We start from the raw sequence: 20,938 nt of genomic DNA, 5'->3' as shown, positions 1-20,938 counted from the left end.
AGTATATGCCCTTGAGTATAAGCCTATTTGTCTTTGCTCTAAAATAAAAGGACTAAAAAGAATTCAATAAAATAATATACAATGCTTATCACAATGCCTCTCCTATAATACGAGGTCCATAAATGTTAGCGATGTTATTACCCTTACTAGAACTTTCCACAAATGAGTCTTTCCACAAGGCACTGATGAAGCCTGGAAAGTTCTCCCAGCACTGAAAAGGCTCATCTGAAGCCCAGGTGGAACTTTCAGGGCAAGGGAGCGGCCTGGCCAGAGGAGCAGAGAGCCAAGAAAGAAGTCCTTGTAGCAGCTGGACCCTTTAGGAAACTGGATGGAGGGGGCCCGCCTAACCTGGTGTCCACCTGCTGTCTGCAATGATCAAAAGCATCTCTTTTTTCCTTCTATAAAGAGGCTCAGGGTGTGTGTGTGTGTGTGTGTGTGTGTGTGTGTGTTTAAATATGTTTTTATTGATTTTAGAGAGAGAGGAATGAAGAGAGAGAGAAACATCAATGTGAGAAAGAACTACCCATTGGCTGCCTCCTGCACACCTCCTACTGGGGATCAAACCAGCAACCTGGGCATATGCCCTGACCTCCAGGAATCGAACCAGCGACCTTTTGGTGCAGGGGAAGATGCCCAACCAACTGAGCCACACCAGCCAGTGCAAGCCTTAGTTTCAGTGACAAATTATATGGCCACACTATGGATACAGAAAAGCAAGATTTTATTTTTTTAATTTATTTTTTAATTCTCACCTGAGGATATTTTTTCATTGATTTTTAGAGAGAGTGGAAGAGATAGGGAAAGACAGAGAGTAACATTGATGTGAGAGAAACACGTTGATTGGTTGCCCCCCTGCATGGGCCCTAGCCAAGGCCCCAGCTGGGGAGGAGCCTACAACCAAGATACATGCCCTTAACCGGAATCGAACCTGGAACCCTTCAATCTGCAGGCCAACGCTCTATCCACTGAGCCAAACTGGCTAGGGTGAGAAAAGCAAGATTTAAAAGCAGGATCCATTTAAGGGAGTCAGGGCACTATGTGTCTGAGTAGGTCATTCACAGTCATTCTTAGTTCGGTTGAAGCAGAAAACAGCTAAGACGGTAACGGTGGGGATGAAGAAGAGCCACTGCACTAGCTCGTGGGGACCAGAGAAAAAGCTGAGATGCTAGGAGCCCTGGTTACAGCCAGAGGCAAATCCAGGCCAACTAGTCAGGCTCTGGCAACAAAAGCAGGGATGTGGGAATCAAGTGTCTGACGAAGAAGTAACTGGTGGGTGTGGAGCAAACAGAAACCAAGATGAGCCAGAATCAGGGCACACGAACTCCGGGCAGCGTAACTAGAGGCATCGTGTCAAATGCTGAAGAAGCTCTGCCATCCAATTTCTTTCTCCCTTTGAAGTGGGGCCTACGGGGTGGACGTGGGGCATGGGCTCTGTCCATCTGAATTTGTTTGGTCCTGAATTTTATGTCGTCTCCTTCCTTTTTCTCTCCGTGTCTGAGGGCTGCTTTAGTTAGCCATCTTCATTCAACACCACTGTGTGCCAGGCTTTGTGTTAGGAGAGATTTTCAATTTTCTAAAAAATTATATGTAGAGGGATGGAACTACACAAGTAAAAACAGGAATAAAGATAGTCTGGTGACTGCATTGAGGGACATAATCTGTTGGAGGAAGGGTACCAATGGCTCCCAACAGGGACTCTCAGGTTAAACATGCCTTTGATAACTTCCTGTTTATTCACTTTCTCACTCCCTCATCACACACACAGCGCGCGCCAGGGCTGACCGGCAGACCCTGAACAACGGATGAATGATGACTCTGACACGTTTCTGTGAAAGAGAGGCTAAGGCACTACTTGGCTATCGCCGCCAGGTCGCCCTGTTCGCCTGCCTCCTTTGGCTTTTATTGTCCTGACAGTTTGAACTAAAATTGACCTCTAGATACAATCAGCAGGGCAAGCATCCTTGAGAAAGTATATGCTTCTACAAGGTCGGTTCTTTAAAGACTAAATAGAGATTCTAGCAAAACACTCCGGGGAACCAGATTTGTTTGGAAAATCAAGCTAGTGGCTGCCGCCTTCAGCAAGTCCCCTCAGAAGCCCCCGACGTTTTAGAGAATCCTCCTTACAGACATTCCAACCAAGTCCCGTGCTTCCCCCGTCGCCCCCGCCCCTCCAACACACACACCATTATCAACTCCATGACTGCCGGTGCCTGGCATTGTATACGCTCTCAGTAAAACTTGAATTGAAATGCCAACTGAGCTCATGTTGAAACAGGTGGAATTAATCCCATCGCACACATGTGTGAGTAGGTTTCCATATGTGGAGACGTGTCCAGAAGCACGGAGGCTGGGAGACGTGTTCAGAGGACCGTGTTCCCTTTAGAGAGATGAACTTGGACTAGACTTTGGCGGCTCTTGTATATTACGGCGAGGACTCCAGATTTTTATGCTGAAGGCAGTGGGGAGGCATTGAAAACGTCTCAGTAGGGCAGTGATGATCTAATCACCTCAGGGGTGAAGAATGGATTAAAAATTGGAAAGGCCCGAAGCAGAGAAGCAATTAAAAAGCTGCTGACATGGCCAACATTCAGTTGAATATAAATGTCTCGGTCTTAGGTAAGAGGTCTGGGCTGAAATACGGATTTGGGAAATACTAGAGAGTAGCTGAATGCAATATAATAGATGCGTTCACCTAGAAAGAATGTACAACGTGAGGAGAGAGAGTATGAAGTTCTTGGCAACACCAACACTGGTCAAAGGGATAAGTGTGAACAAAGGAGCCTGAAAAAGATCAAACAGAAGAACAAAAGAAATATGGTCTTGGGACCAGAAACAGAATTTTTAAAAAAGTGAGTGAGCAGCAGTGTCACATAGTACACCAGAGTTAGGTATGATAAGCACTGAAGGCCTTTTCAGTTTTCCCATAATGCATTGTATTCCTGGGTGTAAAGAAGAACCTGTATTAGCATCTTCACTTGGAAGAAGTTGCCTACAGTTTTAAAAAGGATCTCTTTAAAGAGATGACTAAGCCCGGCCGGCGTGGCTCAGTGGTTGAGCATCAACCTATGAACCAGGAGGTCACAGTTTGATTCCCGGTCAGGGCACATGCCTGGGTTGCAGGCTCGATCCCCAGTTGGGGGCGTGCAGGAGGCAGCGGATCAATGATTCTCTTTCTTCATTGATGTTTCTATCTCTCTCTCCCTCTTCCTTCCTCTTTGAAATCAATAAAAAGATATTTAAAAAGAGAATAGAGAGGACCAAGCTGAAATGTCAGATCTGTGTTTTTCTGTGCTGGTTGTAGTTAAATGGTAGTGAGAGCTCTTCGCCAACCCCAGGGTTACAGCATTGGGTGGATATTTTTGTGCTGTGTGTTTATCAGTAGGTAATCTTATTTTATGCACTGTCCCCAAATTCTTCCTCTTATAGTATTAACACAAATGCCTATTCTCTATAAAGATCTCTTGAGTTTTACATCTAAGCTTACACGGAGATGCGCTAAAGCAAGTGCTGTTGACTGCTGGATTAAAGGTAATTATTGTCCCCAGTAGTAGTGGTCTCCCCGGCCCCCCTTCCTTCCCCCTCCCTGTTACAGCTAGAGAACCCGGCATAGCATCAGTAGTACCCATTCCTTTTCCCTCCCCACTCCTCCCGCAAGACAGACGCTGCTGGGAGAATGTGGTCAGAGCTACTTCCTAGCCTTCCATGCTAAATGAGAACAACTTAGAGTGAGCACAGAAAGCTAAAAATTAAATAAACCAGGGAAAAAATGGTCATTGTAGAGGGCCTCAGGCTCTGTCATTTGCAGGGGGAGTGTTTCTGTTTTCCATACATTTCATACCATAAAGCAGTTCTTCCAGACACTTTCCTGTGCTGAGATCTGACTCCTGTCCATCATGACAGCAGCCTTTCCCACAAGGCCTCTGACGAGTGCATTCCCTCCCCTCGAGGGGCCTTGTTACTCAGTGCTGGTTCTGGAGGCAGCAGCTGGTAGAGAGGAGAGAATCCAGTACCAGGAGGACTAACTAGACCAGAGACACAGGATAAAGGCACGTCGACAGCAGCGAGTCAGGCAGCCCAAGGGCAGTCAGTACTAGGGCCCGGGGCCAGGTGGGAGTGGTGTGGGATGCGATGCTCCAAGCCCTGAAGTTTACAGCAGATGTTAGGCCGGATCCGAGCCGGAGCCAGGGAACCGCGGATGACAGGCAACTAGGTGGACAGTGCCAGCCAGAACCCAGCGGGAAGCATCGCCCTCCAGATCCATTCAGACAAAATGAGATGTGTGCGGGGCTGAAGGGGCAGGAGGTCAGGTAAGAGCCTGGGACAGTGAGAAGGGACTTGGAAACAGGCCGCTTTTCAAGTTGAACTTCATATTTTTCCTACTTCCTTTCAGTCCAGAAATAGTCTGAGTTAATGGGCCAGAGCAAACAGTGCTTCTGAAAAGCTAAATTCTGGCAGCTCGATTTTTCTTCCTTTTATACTAATCTTTTTCCTTGGCCCTATTCACTAAGTGATTTTTCAAATATTTTTATTGGGGTGCCCAGCCGGTGTGGCTCAGTGGTTGAGCATTGACCTATGAACCTGGAGATCACAGTTCGATTCCCGGTCAAAGGCACATGCCCAGGTTGCGGGCTTGATCCCCATTGTGGAGCGTGCAGGAGGCAGCGGATCAATGGTCCTCTCTCATCATGGATGTTTCTCTCCCTCTCTCCCTCTCCCTGCCTCTCTGAAATCAATAAAAATAAATAAATAAAACATTTTTTTATCGGGAGAATTTACTTTTGGTCACTCTGACTGGCGCTCCCCTCCCCTACGTGGCACCCCAAGTCCTTCTTATTAAGTGTGGGAACCCTTTTCTGCCCTGTTACCTCCCAAAGCCCTACCAGGGGACCGCACCTTTCCCAGTCAGAAGCTTAAGGTTTAATAGGTTTGCCCCACTCCCTTGTCCCTGTTCCTGTGTGAAATCTGCTAGTTTCCCGGCTGGGAGCTTGTCAGGGGCTGTGCCCCGTCTGGGCCCCTCTTCCCTGTGTTCCGCACGCCTGCTCCTTCAGAGGCGCTCTCTCACCCGCATTCCCCTTGCGCATCCCCATCAGATCCCCAGGTGTTATTTTTGTTATAGAACTCATCACTAGCTGGTTTATTTTCTGTCCTTTCTAGAAAGATCTTATTTGTCTTGATCATTTCTGTATTTCTTGTACCTCGAACAGTGCCTGACATGTAGTAGATACTCAGTATCTTTTTTTTTCACACTCAATATGAATGAGAAGAAAAATTTGATACGCTTTTTCATTTTTATCAATATATGTATGTGGTTAGCTTTATCTTAGCTAATTTATTTTGATGAACTTATAGATGGATCCGATCTCACCAGGCCTCCACGAACAGACTATCCTGTATTATGAAACTAGGTTCTATCTTGATCCTAAAGTAACTTGTTGAAATGTATGGTTTAAAGCCTGTGTACGCTTAGCTTCTAATAGTATGAAAGGTGCAAAAGAGTGTAGGTTGTGTCAGAAGAAATGTGCAAGTTTCAGGGGAAGTGCCTTGATTGGTAGGAGACTAGAGATGCGTTTGAGTTTCTAGCAGCTCCTCACTAATGACTTAGCACATAAGGATCTTGGCAAGAAGAGGGTGGTAGATGAGCAGCCAGATTTTAGGGATGAAAGGAAGGAATGTGTGACCAGGAAATGAGCCATGAAAAGGAGGGAATTTGGACATGTTAACTATAGGAACATCAGAGTGAGCATCATTTGGAGATATGAAAGAAGGGTCTAATAGACAAAGAATGCTGAGCGCCGATGGGAAAGGAAGAGATTGTGGCTATAACTCCCAGGGAGTGGGAGGAATCAAAGACACGGGATGGATTCAGGGAGAGGACACACGTTTGGAGAACATGGTTTTATTCAACAGAAGTAAAAGGAAGAATAAAGCCAGATGGTGCCTTCTTTAAAAAATTGGGGGGAAATTCACATAACATTCACCATTTTAACCACTTGAGTGTACATTTCAGTGGCTTTTAGTACATTCACAAGGTTGTGCAATCCTCAGCAGTGTCTAATTTCAGGGCATTGTAATCGCCCCCGAATAAATCTCACTCCCATTAGGCAATCACTTCCTGACCCTCCTTCACTCTGCCTCTGGCAGCCCCTAGTCTATTTTCTGGGCTAAGGATTGGCTTATTCTGGACATTTCATAGAAATAGAATCGTGCAATATGGGGCCTTTTGTGACTGGCTACTTCCACTCAGCATCAGGTGTTCAAGGTTCATCCATGACGTAGCACGTGTCAGCTCTTCATTCCTTTTTGTGACTAAATAATGTATCACTGTGTGCATTTATTTACTCATTTGTTGATGGACATTTGGGTTGTTTGTGCCTTTTGACTATTGTGAGTAGCATTATGCTATGAGCACTTGTTACCATGATGAATTATAAAACAGCTCTCCTGCCTCCATTCTGAGCTCGTTTTTTTCTAACAATTTTGTCTGAATTTTCAATTTAAAAGTTGATTACAAATAGGTCATACAAATTCTCTGTTAAGCATTCAGAACCATTTATTCCACTGAATTCTGAATTTTTAAAATGCAGTTAGAAGTGTAATGCCCTTAAAGTATGAAGACAGTGTTAGCTTTTGAGGTCTTCTTTGCTTTCTCATGCAAGTTGTCACAAATGGATGTTTCTATACCTACACACAAAAATGATGACACGAATTTCCAGCTGGCCTGGCATTGCTCCCATTAATTTCTCAAAGCACTAGCAAAAATATGGGGATGTGCTTCGAAGGCTGCTTTCCCCATGCAATGGTCCTTCAGGCTCATCACTTGTCTGGAAAATAAATAAAAGTTACTTCTCTGACAGATATATGTACAGCATCTCCAGTGCGTTAAAGGGAATGCATAGGACAACATCTGAGTATTTTCTATACTACTCAGCTCCCTTCCAAAAAGCATTACTACTTTGTGTTTATGTCTTTGTCTTCCGTTATCATTTCAAAGTAGTGTCAGAAGTGATTTGGAGAGATTGACTATATTTTATTAGAAACTGCTGGTGCTTAGATGTTTGAGACAGTCAAGGTTTGGAAATCCATCCTGAGTATGATTAGCATTAAAATCAGAAAATCAAGGTAACTTGTAAGTTATGCCAATGAGATCCAACATGCAGGTCATCATCACACGTGGCTATTTTTATCTTCCACTTTCCAACTTGAGTTGGCGCTTTTTTTTCTAGTTATAATGATAAAAATAAGGGGATAAACCAGTAAATTAGGAATTGAGGAACTTGAGTTAGAAAATGTTTAAATTTTAAGACAGCCCAAATAATTGGAGGAGCTCTGATTTGCCTTCTGCTCAAGTGGGGTCAGAGACAGAGCACATAGAAAAATATATTTAGTATTTCCTGCTTCTTGTTGTTAAACTAATTCCAATGTTTAGCGAAATGAAGCAGGCTTGTCCCTTCTGTATATGTGCTTCCATGTGTTAGTAAAGTTCCTATTTGATCTGAATGTGATAACATACAATTTGTTCTTTTTGTATTTTATTGAATGTATTGGGATGATGGTTAAAAACATTATATAGGTTTCAGGTATACAATCCTATAATGCAGCGGTTCTCAACCTGTGGGTCGCGACCCCTTTGGTGGTCGAACGACCCTTTCACAGGGGTCGCCTAAGACCATCCTGCATATCAGATATTTACATTACAGTTCATAACAGTAGCAACGTTACAGTGATGAAGTAGCAACAAAAATAATTTTATGGTTGGGTCACAACATGAGGAACTGTATTTAAAGGGCCAGAAGGTTGAGAACCACTGCTATAATGCATCATCTGTATGTTGTATTGTGTGTTCACCAACCCAAGTTACCAACTGCTGTTAAAGCAAAAATCATTTGAATACTGAGCAGTTCAAGAGGCTATTAATCATAATTCTTGAAACTAAAGTTACATTTGAACTAAATACTAGGTAATGAGGCCATCTAGTGGTAAAATTCCCAAGTTTTAGTCATTTTAAAAATCTGACATCTGCCTTAGTACATGTGAACTTCAGAACTTTTCAGATAGATGTTTTGTATGATCATTACACAGTTTTCTAGAAATTACCTTAAACAAAGGTATTTTTCCCTTTTAAAACAGAATGAAGTCTCCTTGGTTATGTTCTGAAGCTCCTTTCTACAAAGTGTTAATTCACACACAGGATATTTTTCCTGATTGTATAATCACGGCCACAACTGAGTTCTGTAAATAATAAGCATTGAGAACACAGTAGAGACCATGGAATGTTCAAGTTTATGTAGTTAACATTTCTTCAGTTTCTTTGGCAAAATGGGAGCCTATTATGAGCCAGGAAATGAGTAAGACTCAGGTCCTGCTCTTAAAAGCACGTGATTGTTGGTCTCTGTATTTAGAATATTTCAACTGTCCACCAGAGACAGTCTGCTTATTCAAAATCTGCTAATCCGTGTGATAGACCCAGAAATCTGCATTTTAAATAAAGGCCTGTGAGTGATTTTTAGGTGCATATAGTTTGAGAATCATGCTATATCCCAGGGGTCGGCAAACTCATTAGTCAGCAGAGCCAAATATCAACAGTACTTCTTCAAAATAGACTCGCCCAGCCCAAAAACTGACTTCTGCACATGGGCCACTAAGTTTCAATCGCACTGTACGTGCGTGCCCGAACGTGGCATTTTGTGGAAGAGCCACACTCAAGGGGCCAAAGAGCCACATGTGGCTCGCGAGCCGCAGTTTGCCAACCACTGTCCTATACAAAGACCATACAATAAAGTCTGTTATTTGGGAACTTAGTTATATGCATAAATTTAACTCATGTATGTAAATGTTAAACATTTGTCAGGGAAGGAACACATAAAATCCATCATACATTTATAGTTTCCCAATATGTTTCTCAACAATAAGTGAACAGAGATACAACTGAAGCAAGAAGTGGTATGTTTTTTAACTCTGCATGATTACAGTGTTCTTGACATCTTTTACCAAATGACGTATAACACCCTGAATATTTCTTAGTAGCAAACAGTACATTTGCTAAACATTCAGAAAGGACACTTACATTAACGTGAGCTGCCACTGCCCTGTTGACCGCCCAGCTTTCTCTCCACGTGGATATGACCTTGTCATTAAACAAGTTTGCTCTCATGATTGCAATCAATTTAGAATATCTTTATTTGCCCCTGAAGTTACTGATAGCATTCACATATTAACCTGACTTCTCATGTATCACATGATCTTCTCCCCTAGGTGTTTGGCGTGGATGACAGTCAGGATTATAACAGGCCTGTTATCAATGAGAAGCAGAAAGACCTGATAAAAGACTGGGCTCTGGGTTCGGCCGCAGTGATGACGGAGGAGAGGAAACCGCTGGGCACGCCTGGCTTTCACAACGCGGAGGTACCGTCTGCCCTCGGCTTCACTTCTTACATGCATGTGAATTCCCGTCATTTTAAAATAATTTTTAAATAAAATCTTAGTGATTTCAGAGGAAGGGAGAGGGAGAGAGAGAAATATCAATGATGAGAGAGAATCATTGATCGGCTGCCTCCTGCACGCCCCACACTAGGCATCGATGCCCTGACCGGGAATCGAACTGTGACCTCCTGGTTCATAGGTCAACGCTCAACCACTGAGCCACGCTGGCTGGGCCTCATCATTTTTAATGATATTAAGTTATGTATATGTCCCCTTGTACAATACTCCTAAAAATGAAATCCTCCCAAGGTATTTGTTTCTAACAAAAGCCCAAGGCGATCATGCAGTAATTCTGTTTCTGTTCTTTTACTGTGTTCTTTCAAATTAATATTCTGTTATCAGTGAGGGAAAATGTTAGCTTTCAGTAAGCAGTGAATGAGCTATACGCTCGCTGCTCTAATTGGCATTATTAGAGAAAACAAACAATATACACGGCTCATACTTTCTAGGAGGTCATGATTCAGAATGGAAACCTATGCGAGGGCGTGCCTGATAGATGCAACTTGTGACCTCAGGCAGTGTCATTAGAGAAGAGTGAAACTGGTCAAGGATGGCTTAGTGAAGGTGGTTATAGAGTCAGCATGGTACGGCAGGGCCAGAAAGACCCGAGTTCAAATCCCAGAACTGCCACTTCTGACTTGGTCACTTCCCCTCTCTTTCTTCAGTTTTCTCATCTCTACAAATGGTATCCTATATTATAAAGATGTAATATGCAAATGGTCGTTACGCCGTGAAGCGTAACGACTAACTGCGTAACGACCGGATCAGGGATCAGCAGGAGGGTGGGGCAGCAGCTATAATCAGGCAGCAGAGAGCTACAGAAGGGGGCAGGACAACAAGCTATAGGGGGGTGCGGGGTGGAGGGAGCTACAGGAGGCGGGGCAGCAGGCGGAGAGCTATTGGAGGGCAACAGTGAGCTACTGGCGAGCTACTGGCGCATGGATTTGTGCACAGAGCTACTAGTTTTTAATAAATCTGTTTGCCAGGAGTTTAATAAGGTGTATAAAGCACCCAGCATAGTAATTGCCTGTGTTGAGAGTCGACACCCTGGTGGTCAGTGTGCATCATAGCGACCAGTCGTTCTGCCGTTCGGTTGATTTGCATATTAGCCTTTTATTATATAGAATGAGGAAATTTAATCAATGATAATATAGGAATCTGAGGTTCAAGTATTGCTTTGTGTGACAGGTTAATGTGACTAACTGGAATTCTCTGCCGTGAGAAGCAGGTTTGAGCAGACTGCATTATCGTGTTTCCTTGTTTTCTCCCTTAGGAAGGCACGGCTGCATCTGGAAGCAAGCGCTGGGTTTCACAATGGGCCAGTCTGGCTGCCAACCACACGAGGCACGACCCAGAAGAACGGACCGTGGAGCTGTCTGTCCCTGTTCCCTTAGAGAATGGTATTTTCTGTGTGTGTCTGTGTGAATAACACATCCGTCTTAAAAACAAGCTAATTCTATACAGTGAGCAGTAAATTAAACCCAAATAAGCATGTTCACATATGGTCATGCTTATGCTCCATATATCATTTTAATTTCACTAACGTGGAAATCATTAAAATTAATTCACACTGTTGATAGAGATAATTTGTAGATGAAGCACATAAATACACAAGTGTATGTAATGTATATGAAAATTTTAAAAGACCAACACAATTCCAAATCATCCCATACAACAAATATTTAAGTGCTACTTTCTGCCATACGTCAATAAAAAAGATTCTACTTAATCTACTAACTGCATCTTTTGCAAAGCTATGTAATGTGATTTTTATTACCTTTTAATTATATTTCTGCAAACTGAAATATAGGTTTTAAAAAAAACACACAAAATTATATGCCTCTAATGATATTATTAGATTCAGTTCATTACATTCTTATTAAAAAACCCTCAAGGAGAATTTGCATGTGGTTTTTTTTTTTATCTGTATTCTTTGTTATCCTTAGAAATGGAAATAGAAATTTATTTTGTCTCTGGCTTGTGGCACCCCCACAATCTGGTTTAGGAATTTTGTAAACATTAGTCAGCAATTCTTTGAACAAGATACACGACCGTGTACTAGGAAAGCTGTAGCCTTTACCAATCAGGAATTGTAGTGGTTGTTAGTATGGCCAAAGTGTTTGGAAAGACAGAATAATTTACAGGTTGGTTCACAGAAACTAGTCTGTGATTGGGAAACAGAGACCAGACGGAGGAGCTAGGTACATTTACAGAAAGAATCCACTATAAAATTATTAAGTATTAACTGTGGGAAGTAACATTCTACCCTTGTTATAAGAAATAGTAGACTGCCCTGACTGGTTTGGCTCAGTGGGTAGAGCGTCGGCCTGCGGACTGTAGGGTCCCAGGTTCGATTCCGATCAAGGGCATGTACCTTGGTTGTGGGCACATCCCCGGTGGGGGGCGTGCAGGAGGCAGCTGATTGATGTTTCTCTCTCATCGATGTTTCTAGCTCTCTGTCCCTCTCCCTTCCTCTCTGTAAAAAATCAATAAAATATATATTTTTAAAAAAAAAGAAAAGAAATAGTAGACTGCCCTGGCCAGTTGGGCTCAGTGGATAGAAGGGTCCCAGGTTCCATTCCGGTCAAGGGCATGTACCTCGGTTGCAGTTTTGATCCCTGGCCCTGGTCAAGGTGTGTGGGGTAGGCAACCAATCGATTTGTCTCTCTCACATCAATGTTTCTCTCTCTCTCTCTCTCTCTCTTTCTCCCTTCCACTTCCATCCACTCTCTCTGAAAATCAATAGAAAAATATCCTCTGGTGAAGATTAACAACAACAAAAAGAAATAATAGACCTTCATTATCTCTTTCCTATTGTAAATGAATTTATTTAGATGAGCTGATAAATCCACTTAAATATAAAGTGTTCTTTTAAATATTTGTCCAGTGTGAGAAATGCTAGAAATATAAAATAGCTGTTATATTTTAGATACTTCAAGTAGCAAGGAGATAAGACATAAAATAATTTATGATTAATTACTCAAAGTTAAATCAGTAAGTTTAATATTTTCTCGCATCATACTCATTGTATTGCTATGAAATTTAAATGCTAAACTTTTAGAATTGTAATGGGGAACAAAAGACCTATAAAAGCTATATCTAGCATATTTTTCCCCACTTATCTTCAAAGATTAGGATGCTTTGTGTGTTAATTTATATTTCTCTGAAAGATGTGTCCCTCATTTCAAAACACATTCCATTTATTCAGGAAAATCCCCGTATTTTCAAGTTCTCTTACAGGAAAACATGAATATATGTATTTTCTCACTGGCTTCTGATTATTTGAAAAAGAGAAAGTGATCATGTATTTCTCTATGAGGCCTTAATATACCAGACAACCATAATTTAAAATCCCTGCATTTGTAAAATTATTACAAATCCTATCATCTTTTTTCATACTTATAATTGAAAAAATTCTTCTAATCAGCTTTGAATTTTATTTTTAGAAAAACTCGTTAAAGTCCGAGTTTTCTGTTTTACTTTGGAATTTCAATTTATTCTCTCAGGTAGATAAAACGCTTATTAAAAACTAGGTATATTATTCTTTACCATGTCATTGAAAGTATAGCAAGTCAACAGGGTTACTAGGCATTCTTTGTGCAATTCTGTAATCTGCTAGTTAGAGTCTGTTATCTTGAGCAGGACTTAGAGGATGGGATAAGTCACAAACGCAAGAGTGACCATGGTGAGCTTCCATAAAACACATTAAAAGACAAGGAGGCAGCAGATCTACATTTCAGATCAAACGACCCTCATTTTCATCTCATACAGTTTCCTGCCTCCCTGGTCAGTCATCTGCCTGTTTGTGCACTTGGCACTGTACTTGCCTTTTAAACTACTCTGTCACAATGCTGGCTTATTTAGTCAAGGTTTTATTTTATACTTAAGCCTTTGCTTCACTCACACTTCAAACCCCAGTGTAATATGGTGTTTTTTGTATTTTCACTTTTGGCCCTGATTTCTGCCTTGTGGTTCTTCTTTGCAGATGCAGATTTCAGCGAGTCTGGCATTTCCGTGAGAAGCAGCGGCTCCGCAGCCTCCCTGGCTGGTCATGGAGAGAGGAGGCGGCGGACCCTGCCCCAGCTTCCCAACGAGGAAAAGGCTCTTGAGAGCTCCCGAGCCAAGGCCCTGACACCGAGGTCGGAGATCGGGGAGAAGCAGGACACGGAGCTCCAGGAGAAAGAGGCCCCGTCGCAGGTATACCAGAAGGACAGGCAAGATGCCGACCGAGCCCTGGGCAAGGTGAGCAGGGCGGTCAATGGGGAGACCCTGAGAACAGGGGGAGATCACAAAGCCCTCCTGCACTTGGGCCTCTCCTCTCCTGGGAAGGAGAGACATGAAGCTGACAAGGAAGCTTCTTTGGTTAAGCAAACATTAGCCAAAATTCAGCACCTGGAGCCAACGGAACAGGCACAGTGGGCACCTACTAAATTATCTTCCAAAAATGCGTCAGGTCCGGTAGAAAGAAGTAGGGAGGAATCCCTTAGACAGGAGTCACAGCCTCATGAAAAAATCCCAGGACATTGTGCAAGCAAAGGAGAGAGGGCAATGCCAAGTGAGGGCAAGCGCAGAAAAGCCGACGAGCTTCTGAAAGGCCACCCTCCCAAGGGAGGAGACAAGAAGGACTCCTCCAAGCCCTTAGTGCGACAAGGAAGCTTCACCATCGAGAAGCCCAGCCCGAACGTCCCCATCGAACTGATCCCCCACATCAACAAGCAGACGTCAGCGACACCCCCTTCCTTAGCGTTGGCATCCGCCAGTAGGCTACGCGACAGGAGTGACTCCATGGACGCTGACTCCAGTCTGGACACCACCCTCATTCTGAAAGACACAGAAGCCGTCATGGCTTTTCTAGAAGCAAAACTTCGAGAAGATAATAAAACTGATGAAGGCCCAGAGACCCCCAGTTATAATAGAGACAACTCGATCTCCCCGGAATCGGATGTGGACACAGCCAGTACCATCAGCCTGGTCACTGGAGAGACGGAGAGGAAGTCAACCCAAAAGCGAAAGAGTTTCACCAGCCTCTACAAAGACAGGTGTTCCTCGGGGTCTCCGTCCAAGGATGTTGCCAAGTCCTCTTGTGGTGCTAGGGAGAAGGTGGAGAAGAAAACAAAAAGTCGCTCCACGGATGTCGGGTTGAGAGCAGATGGGCGGAAATTTGTCCAGTCCAGTGGGCGCATGAGACAGCCTTCGGTAGACTTGACAGACGATGACCAGACCTCCAGCGTACCTCATTCTGCCATCTCTGACATTCTGTCATCTGACCAGGAAACTTACTCTTGTAAACCCCACGGGAGGACTCCACTTACCTCAACTGATGAGCACGCACATTCCAAGCTGGAGGGAAGCAAGGGGACCAAGTCCAAGACGTCCCCAGTGGCCCCCGGCTCGGCCAGTAAGTCCACCACCCTCCCCAGGCCGCGGCCCACCAGGACTTCCCTCTTGCGCCGAGCACGACTTGGGGAAGCTTCAGACAGTGAACTTGCCGATGCTGACAAAGCCTCTGTTGCTTCTGAAGTGTCCACAACAAGTTCAACGTCCAAACCCCCCACGGGAAGGCGGAACATCTCGAGGATTGATTTGCTGGCTCAGCCTCGGAGAACGAGGCTCGGCTCACTGTCGGCTCGCAGCGACTCGGAGGCGACCATCTCCAGGGGTAGTGCCTCTTCAAGGACCGCAGAAGCCATCATTCGAAGTGGAGCCAGACTAGTACCGTCGGATAAATTTTCTCCGAGAATTCGAGCCAACAGCATCTCGAGGCTCTCAGATTCCAAGGTCAAAAGTATGACCTCAACGCATGGCTCACCTTCAGGTAAATTGGATCCAGATATGTTATAATATTAGCATATTTATTTTGTGTTGTGGGACTCCTGTTTTAAAAAATTAAATCTCCAGTGTTGTTTCCCCAATATTCAACAGAAAGGTTACTCTAGAGAGAGTTTTTTCCTATAAAAATTATTTTAGCTTAGTGAGTAGAAAATTCAGAAGTCACATACACTTCCAATCAATATCCTGGAGTAAAATAGAGATTTCAAAATTAGACAAATACTGAACTGATCTTGGAGATTTAATTGTCTAGTTCAGTGGTTCTCAACCTTCCTAATGCTGCGACCCTTTAATACAGTTCCTCATGTTGTGGTGACCCCCAATTTCATTGTTACAAATTGAACATAATTAAAGCATAGTGATTAATCACAAAAACAATATGTAATTATATATGTGTTTTCCGATGGTCTTAGGCGACCCCTGTGAAAGGGTCGTTCGACCCCCAAAGGGGTCGTGACCCACAGGTTGAGAACCGCTGGTCTAGTTGGTGAGATATCTGGATTTGTCTGTCAAAATTAGATAGGAATTATTGTCTGGTTTAGATCATAGGAATTAGCACTTTGCTCCTAAAAACATGTGTTTAACTTTCTAGTATCCTCACCTAATTCGAAGCCCTTATGAACCTGAAGAAAAGCACTCTGCCTTTTCTTACTCCTTTCAGAGCTGAATGAAATCATCAATATTTTGCCCTTTTTCCCCCTATTTATTTTGAAATGTCATATGCCTTACTTATACTTTTAAAAGGTTGAGCTGTTGATGGTCGGGCAGGTGAAACTAACCCTTGATTTATTTCAGTGGAAGAAGATGGATTCGTTAAGAAGTCCCTAAGCTCGTGGGTCAGAGTGGGCTATAGAAATATAACAGCTTCTGAGCATCATCTCACAAAGCACTATCATATTTAACCACAAAACCAGCTGTCATTAACATAATCTTTACAAAAACTACATATTCCCCACCAGATTTTAACTGCTTCTGGCATGTTTGTCTGTTTCTGTACTTCACATTGAGAGCTGAAGCCCGTGGAAAAACTCGTGACCCCTTTGGCACTGACACAGATATTTGGGTGCCCTGTAGACATGGTCTTATTACTTCATAATCAGCCTCAGATGTGGGTGTGGCTGAAAAGGCCCGCCTGGGGGTTGGGGGGAGCCAGCTGTTAAAAACTTGAAGGTTCTTTAGCCTCAGACAGCAAGTATCTCAGCGCTAAGTCCTGGGTTAGAGTGATAGGAAAGTCGGTAGGCAGTCTTTTTGTTTTTACATCTGCACAGTAGAGCCTGCAAGACCTCCTCCTCTCTCTTCACTGCTGCTTCCTACACTCTATTCACCTTTCCATCTCTGTCCTGGTCAGGGGGTGTGGTGATGGTGGTCCTACCTGTGGTAGGAATGAGTGTAGGCTGAAGGTAGCATATACTCATGGTTCCACAAAGAATACAAGCATTTTCGCCATTTCCCCATCCTCTTGTTTCTGCCCTTCAAGTTTTAGTTGGTGGTTCATAGATTGATTGCCAAGTATTTTTAAATGTTTTTACTGATTTTAGAGAGAAAGGGAGAGGGAGAGAGAAACATCGATGTGAGAGGAACATCCATCAGCTGCCTCCTGCATGCCCCCTACTGGGGATCAAGCCCACAACATGGGCTGTGTCCTGACTGGGAATCAAATTGGTGATCTCCTGGTGCATAGGTTGACACTCAATCCACTGAGCTACACCAGCCAGGCTGATTACCAAGTATTTTTTTTATTTTAAATATATTTTATTGATTTTTTACAGAGAGGAAGGGAGAAGGGTAGAGAGTTAGAAACATTGATGAGAGAGAAACATCGATCAGCTGCCTCCTGCACACCTCCTACTGGGGATGTGCCCGCAACCAAGGTACATGCCCTTGACCGGAATCGAACCTGGGACCTTTCAGTCCACAGGCCGACGCTCTATCCACTGAGCCAAACCGGTTAGGCTGATTACCAAGCATTTTAAACTAACTACTACTATCTCTTGGTTTATGTTTACTCAGTGTTATACTGTTGTTCCTATGGCTCTACCTCTTCAACTCACATTTGCTTTGTGCCCCATTCTGTGAGGTGTCCTCTGATATGTTGCTTGTTTCGTCACCTCATCTCTAAGTTCACAAAGCGTTTCGGTACCCCCCTGTCCTAACATAGGGGGTAGCATGGGCTGTGTGTTACCCAGTTGATGGGACACCTCTCCCTCTGTCCTCATTGTAGCTCTTAACACACGAGCGATCTGGGGCTGCTCCTCAGTGTCTGACTTAAGGGCTTATTTGAGATGCAAACCAAACGTGATGACGTCAGCAAGTCTAAGAGGCAGCTGTAAGATGTCATATTATCCTCACGTCTTTAAGGATGAGTTTTGTTCCGGCTTCTTTGAACACAGAGCTTGACAAACATGCCGTTTGCTGGTCCATAAAGTACCTGAATTGTTCACGGACATTCTCTAGGGCACACTGAGGTATGAGATCTTGGCCTTCATACTTAAGAGCAGTGTGTTAAATAATTAAAATCATGGGGTGTAACAGCTGGCAGTTATTCCGTTCAGGTAGCTAAGGCAAGAGAAGAAATCACTTGCTCTGGTCACATAGCTATGAAGGGGCAGGATGAGAATCCAGGGCTGGACTCCACTGCATTATTATCAGGGGCACATACGAGGCCAATACACAACATGAAGGTCTTTGTCATTCTGACCTTTTACCAAGTTCATGTTCCTCCTGATGCCACGTTCCCCATCAGGACCTGGGATTGTATATCCAGATTCTCCCAAGATACACATTTATATTTTATCCAGAAAGACAGTGGCCAGAATATGTCAGTCAGTGGTACAGTATTAAAGTAGCTACATGGGGTGGGAAGTTAAAAAACAGACAGACATACTTTTATAATGTTGCTAATTGAATTGTCTTTGATATTCTGATATTTGTACTTAAGATAATCATAATATCTTGGGTGGAAAAAGAAAATAAAATTCTTAGCTTCTGAAATATGATTTAAAGGAATATGTGACCAGTGTTGCTATGCATACTGTAAACTTTAAAAATCTTTGAACTATCTGATCCTAGAGCCTATGATAGAGCCCAAATTGGCATATGTAAAAATAATCCTATAATAATTCATATTTCATATTTTAGGCTATGCCTAAAAAAGGTTTTCAAAGAAATATGTATGATAAAAACAGAAGAATGAAAATCTCTTATTTAGCAAAATTATGAGTCACGGTTTTTTAATACTTCTTTAATTCTAATGTGATATACTTCTAGGTTAACTAGTTTTTTCTCAAAAATATTCCTTCAATTAACCTTTTAATATCATTATATAGAAGTTTCCAGATCTATATTAAAAATGTTTTAAACTAAGTACCCTGAATTATCAAAATAAAGCAGTTGATTTTCATTATGTGTTAAGTAAACATTCTAAAAAATAAAAAGAACACGTTAATATCCTTAGATTTTTTTAGACTGCTTTCCCTTTTTTATTCTAGTCCTCAAAATTTATAGATGGGGGGATTAAATGTTGGGTATTCATGGCTTAAGCCATTTGTCAGGGATCTTTTCCTCATGATCTTATTGCTACATGCTCGTAAAAACACATATGAAACATGTTTGTGGTTTAATTTCCCACAAAAGTATTATGATATGAAGCATGAAGATGTGGTGCTTGTTGTCTGAAATGCTTTTGTTACATCTATAAATGTGGATGTATTTAAAAGGCAACAAAGTTTTGGTAACAGTAAAAGAAATCAGACCATTCGTACATAAATGAGCCTAATAATTTTTCCATTTTTTAATTTTCTAGATCATGGTATGTTTTTATAGTGACTGTAGTTTATTCCACAAGAAGGGAGTGTTGCATAATTGTATGAGTAAAATAAGCTTATAATTAATGTAGCTGAGATAATTTTCAGGTTAGCTATGAAACTAATTAAGCCCATCTTAGAATTTTCTCTCATTTTATTATATGTGCTATTCAACATCACACCAACCAAGAAACCTCTCAGAGGTTGGCCTTTCCAATACCTCCATACATACTTTCAATCAAATGATTTATCTGGCATGCCTTAGTAATGCCAAGATATCAAATAAGCCTAATGATACCAAATTAAACTTAATTCTATAAATGATTTTACCTAAGCAGAATAAAATTCAAGAGGCTGAAGTAACATTTTTCTTCAACGCAGGTAGAAATCTGAGTCTATTGTTCTATGAGAAATTGAGGGTGCCTTTTTTAAAAAAAAATTAGTCTAACTAGAAATATTTTTTAAAATAGAGATTTTCTAACATTTACTTGTCACACAATCAGAATAGTAAGGGATGAGTTTTGAACTCGGAGTCAGTAGACTGGACTTTGCGTTAAACAAGGAAGGGCCTCTCTGGTGGCTTCTCTATTTTAGGCTATCTAACGTCTAAGGCCATTCTATTCTACGATTCTGTGAAATAAGTAGGCAATGGGGAAAGTTAAAAACACTAACTTCAAGTTTCTTTAGCGAGAACTAGCAGATTATAGAGATTTTCTTCAGGTAAATGTATAGCTGCTATCGTTAGGAAGCAAGGCAAAAGGCATTAAGAGGTTCTTTAGAAATGGCAGGTCAGAGGTCCTGGTATTACAGTCCCTTTCCCAGCCCCTTCTCCCCAGTAGTCGTTTCGCTCTGTTTTAACTTCAGTCTGTGCTGTTACTAGACAAGCTGAGGGCTCCAGAGGTACCTGAGCTTTGCTGCCTAGTGCTCTGTGTATGGCGTGTTTTCCACTGGAAAACTAACCCTTAAGTACTGGAAGAGCAATCATTTTCATTTCTCTGCTACACCCTACTTACTTTCTCTCTCATTTTACCCTCAGTTTTAGAACAAACCTAGATATGCTACCTTCCTGTTTTTACAGTATGTTTTATTCTTTTGGTTGCTTTTCCTTTTAAAGATGTTATTAGAAGCTATCACCATTTTACTGGCTTCTTAAAGAGACCTAAAAAAAATATGTGGAAAGTTTATGAATTTCTTATGAAAATAAAGTGTTTATTTTTTTTCTCCAAAATTTCTCCACAATTTTCTGATCTTGAGACTCAGATTATTAAAAGTTCATTCTAGTGTGGCTCTGCTTATATACTGTCACATGGTGTGTAACACACATTAGTAGCACGTGGTCTCCGTTTCTCATTCTGCTTTTCTGCACTCTGCCACTCATGAACCATGCCAGCTATTGTGGCTATTCTTTCTAAATTGCCCACCTTGGTCCCATCATACCTGCTTGTGGTTTCATATCTCCTGCAGTTTATGAAAACAAAGTCTTTGTTGTTGGCATTGCTCTCTCCAAACAATTTTCAATAATGGGTATGGTTACCATAGTTTCCAAATCAGGAAGTTTAATCTAACAAATGATCTTTTCCTTATTTAACAATTTCCTTTTATGAACAATATGCTAAGGTACCAAAATAAACATTTAGCATTGAATGAAATGCCTTTAATGAAAAGTATAAATTTGTTTTTCCATATTACTGATGTTTTTAGCCATATTTTAATTGGTTTTCCGTATTTCTAATTTTTTCCTATAACCTCTTTGCTCTTGTTCCTGAAGTTTTCCAAAAATTGTTTTTAGTTCTCAGGGTCAGTTCCATTAGGGAGTTTTCAAACGT

The 20,938-nt window shown here is 42.1% G+C and overlaps 1 protein-coding gene across 7 annotated transcripts in view; it reads left to right on the top strand.

Annotated features, from left to right (window-relative positions):
* Positions 1 to 20,938, top strand: part of CEP170 (centrosomal protein 170) — a 98,849-nt gene that overhangs the window by 58,650 nt on the left and 19,261 nt on the right. For all 7 annotated transcript variants that reach the window (XM_014468149.2, XM_023744154.1, XM_023744153.1 and 4 more), the window contains 3 exons: positions 9,253 to 9,402; positions 10,754 to 10,880; positions 13,466 to 15,295. In XM_014468149.2, the coding sequence (XP_014323635.1) occupies positions 9,253 to 9,402; positions 10,754 to 10,880; positions 13,466 to 15,295 (2,107 nt within the window). The remainder of the gene's footprint in view (positions 1 to 9,252; positions 9,403 to 10,753; positions 10,881 to 13,465; positions 15,296 to 20,938) is intronic.

This window comes from Myotis lucifugus, unplaced genomic scaffold, assembly GCF_000147115.1.
Source record: "Myotis lucifugus unplaced genomic scaffold, Myoluc2.0 scaffold_432, whole genome shotgun sequence".
Lineage (NCBI taxonomy): Eukaryota > Metazoa > Chordata > Mammalia > Chiroptera > Vespertilionidae > Myotis > Myotis lucifugus.
This window is presented reverse-complemented; position numbering and strand designations above follow the sequence as displayed.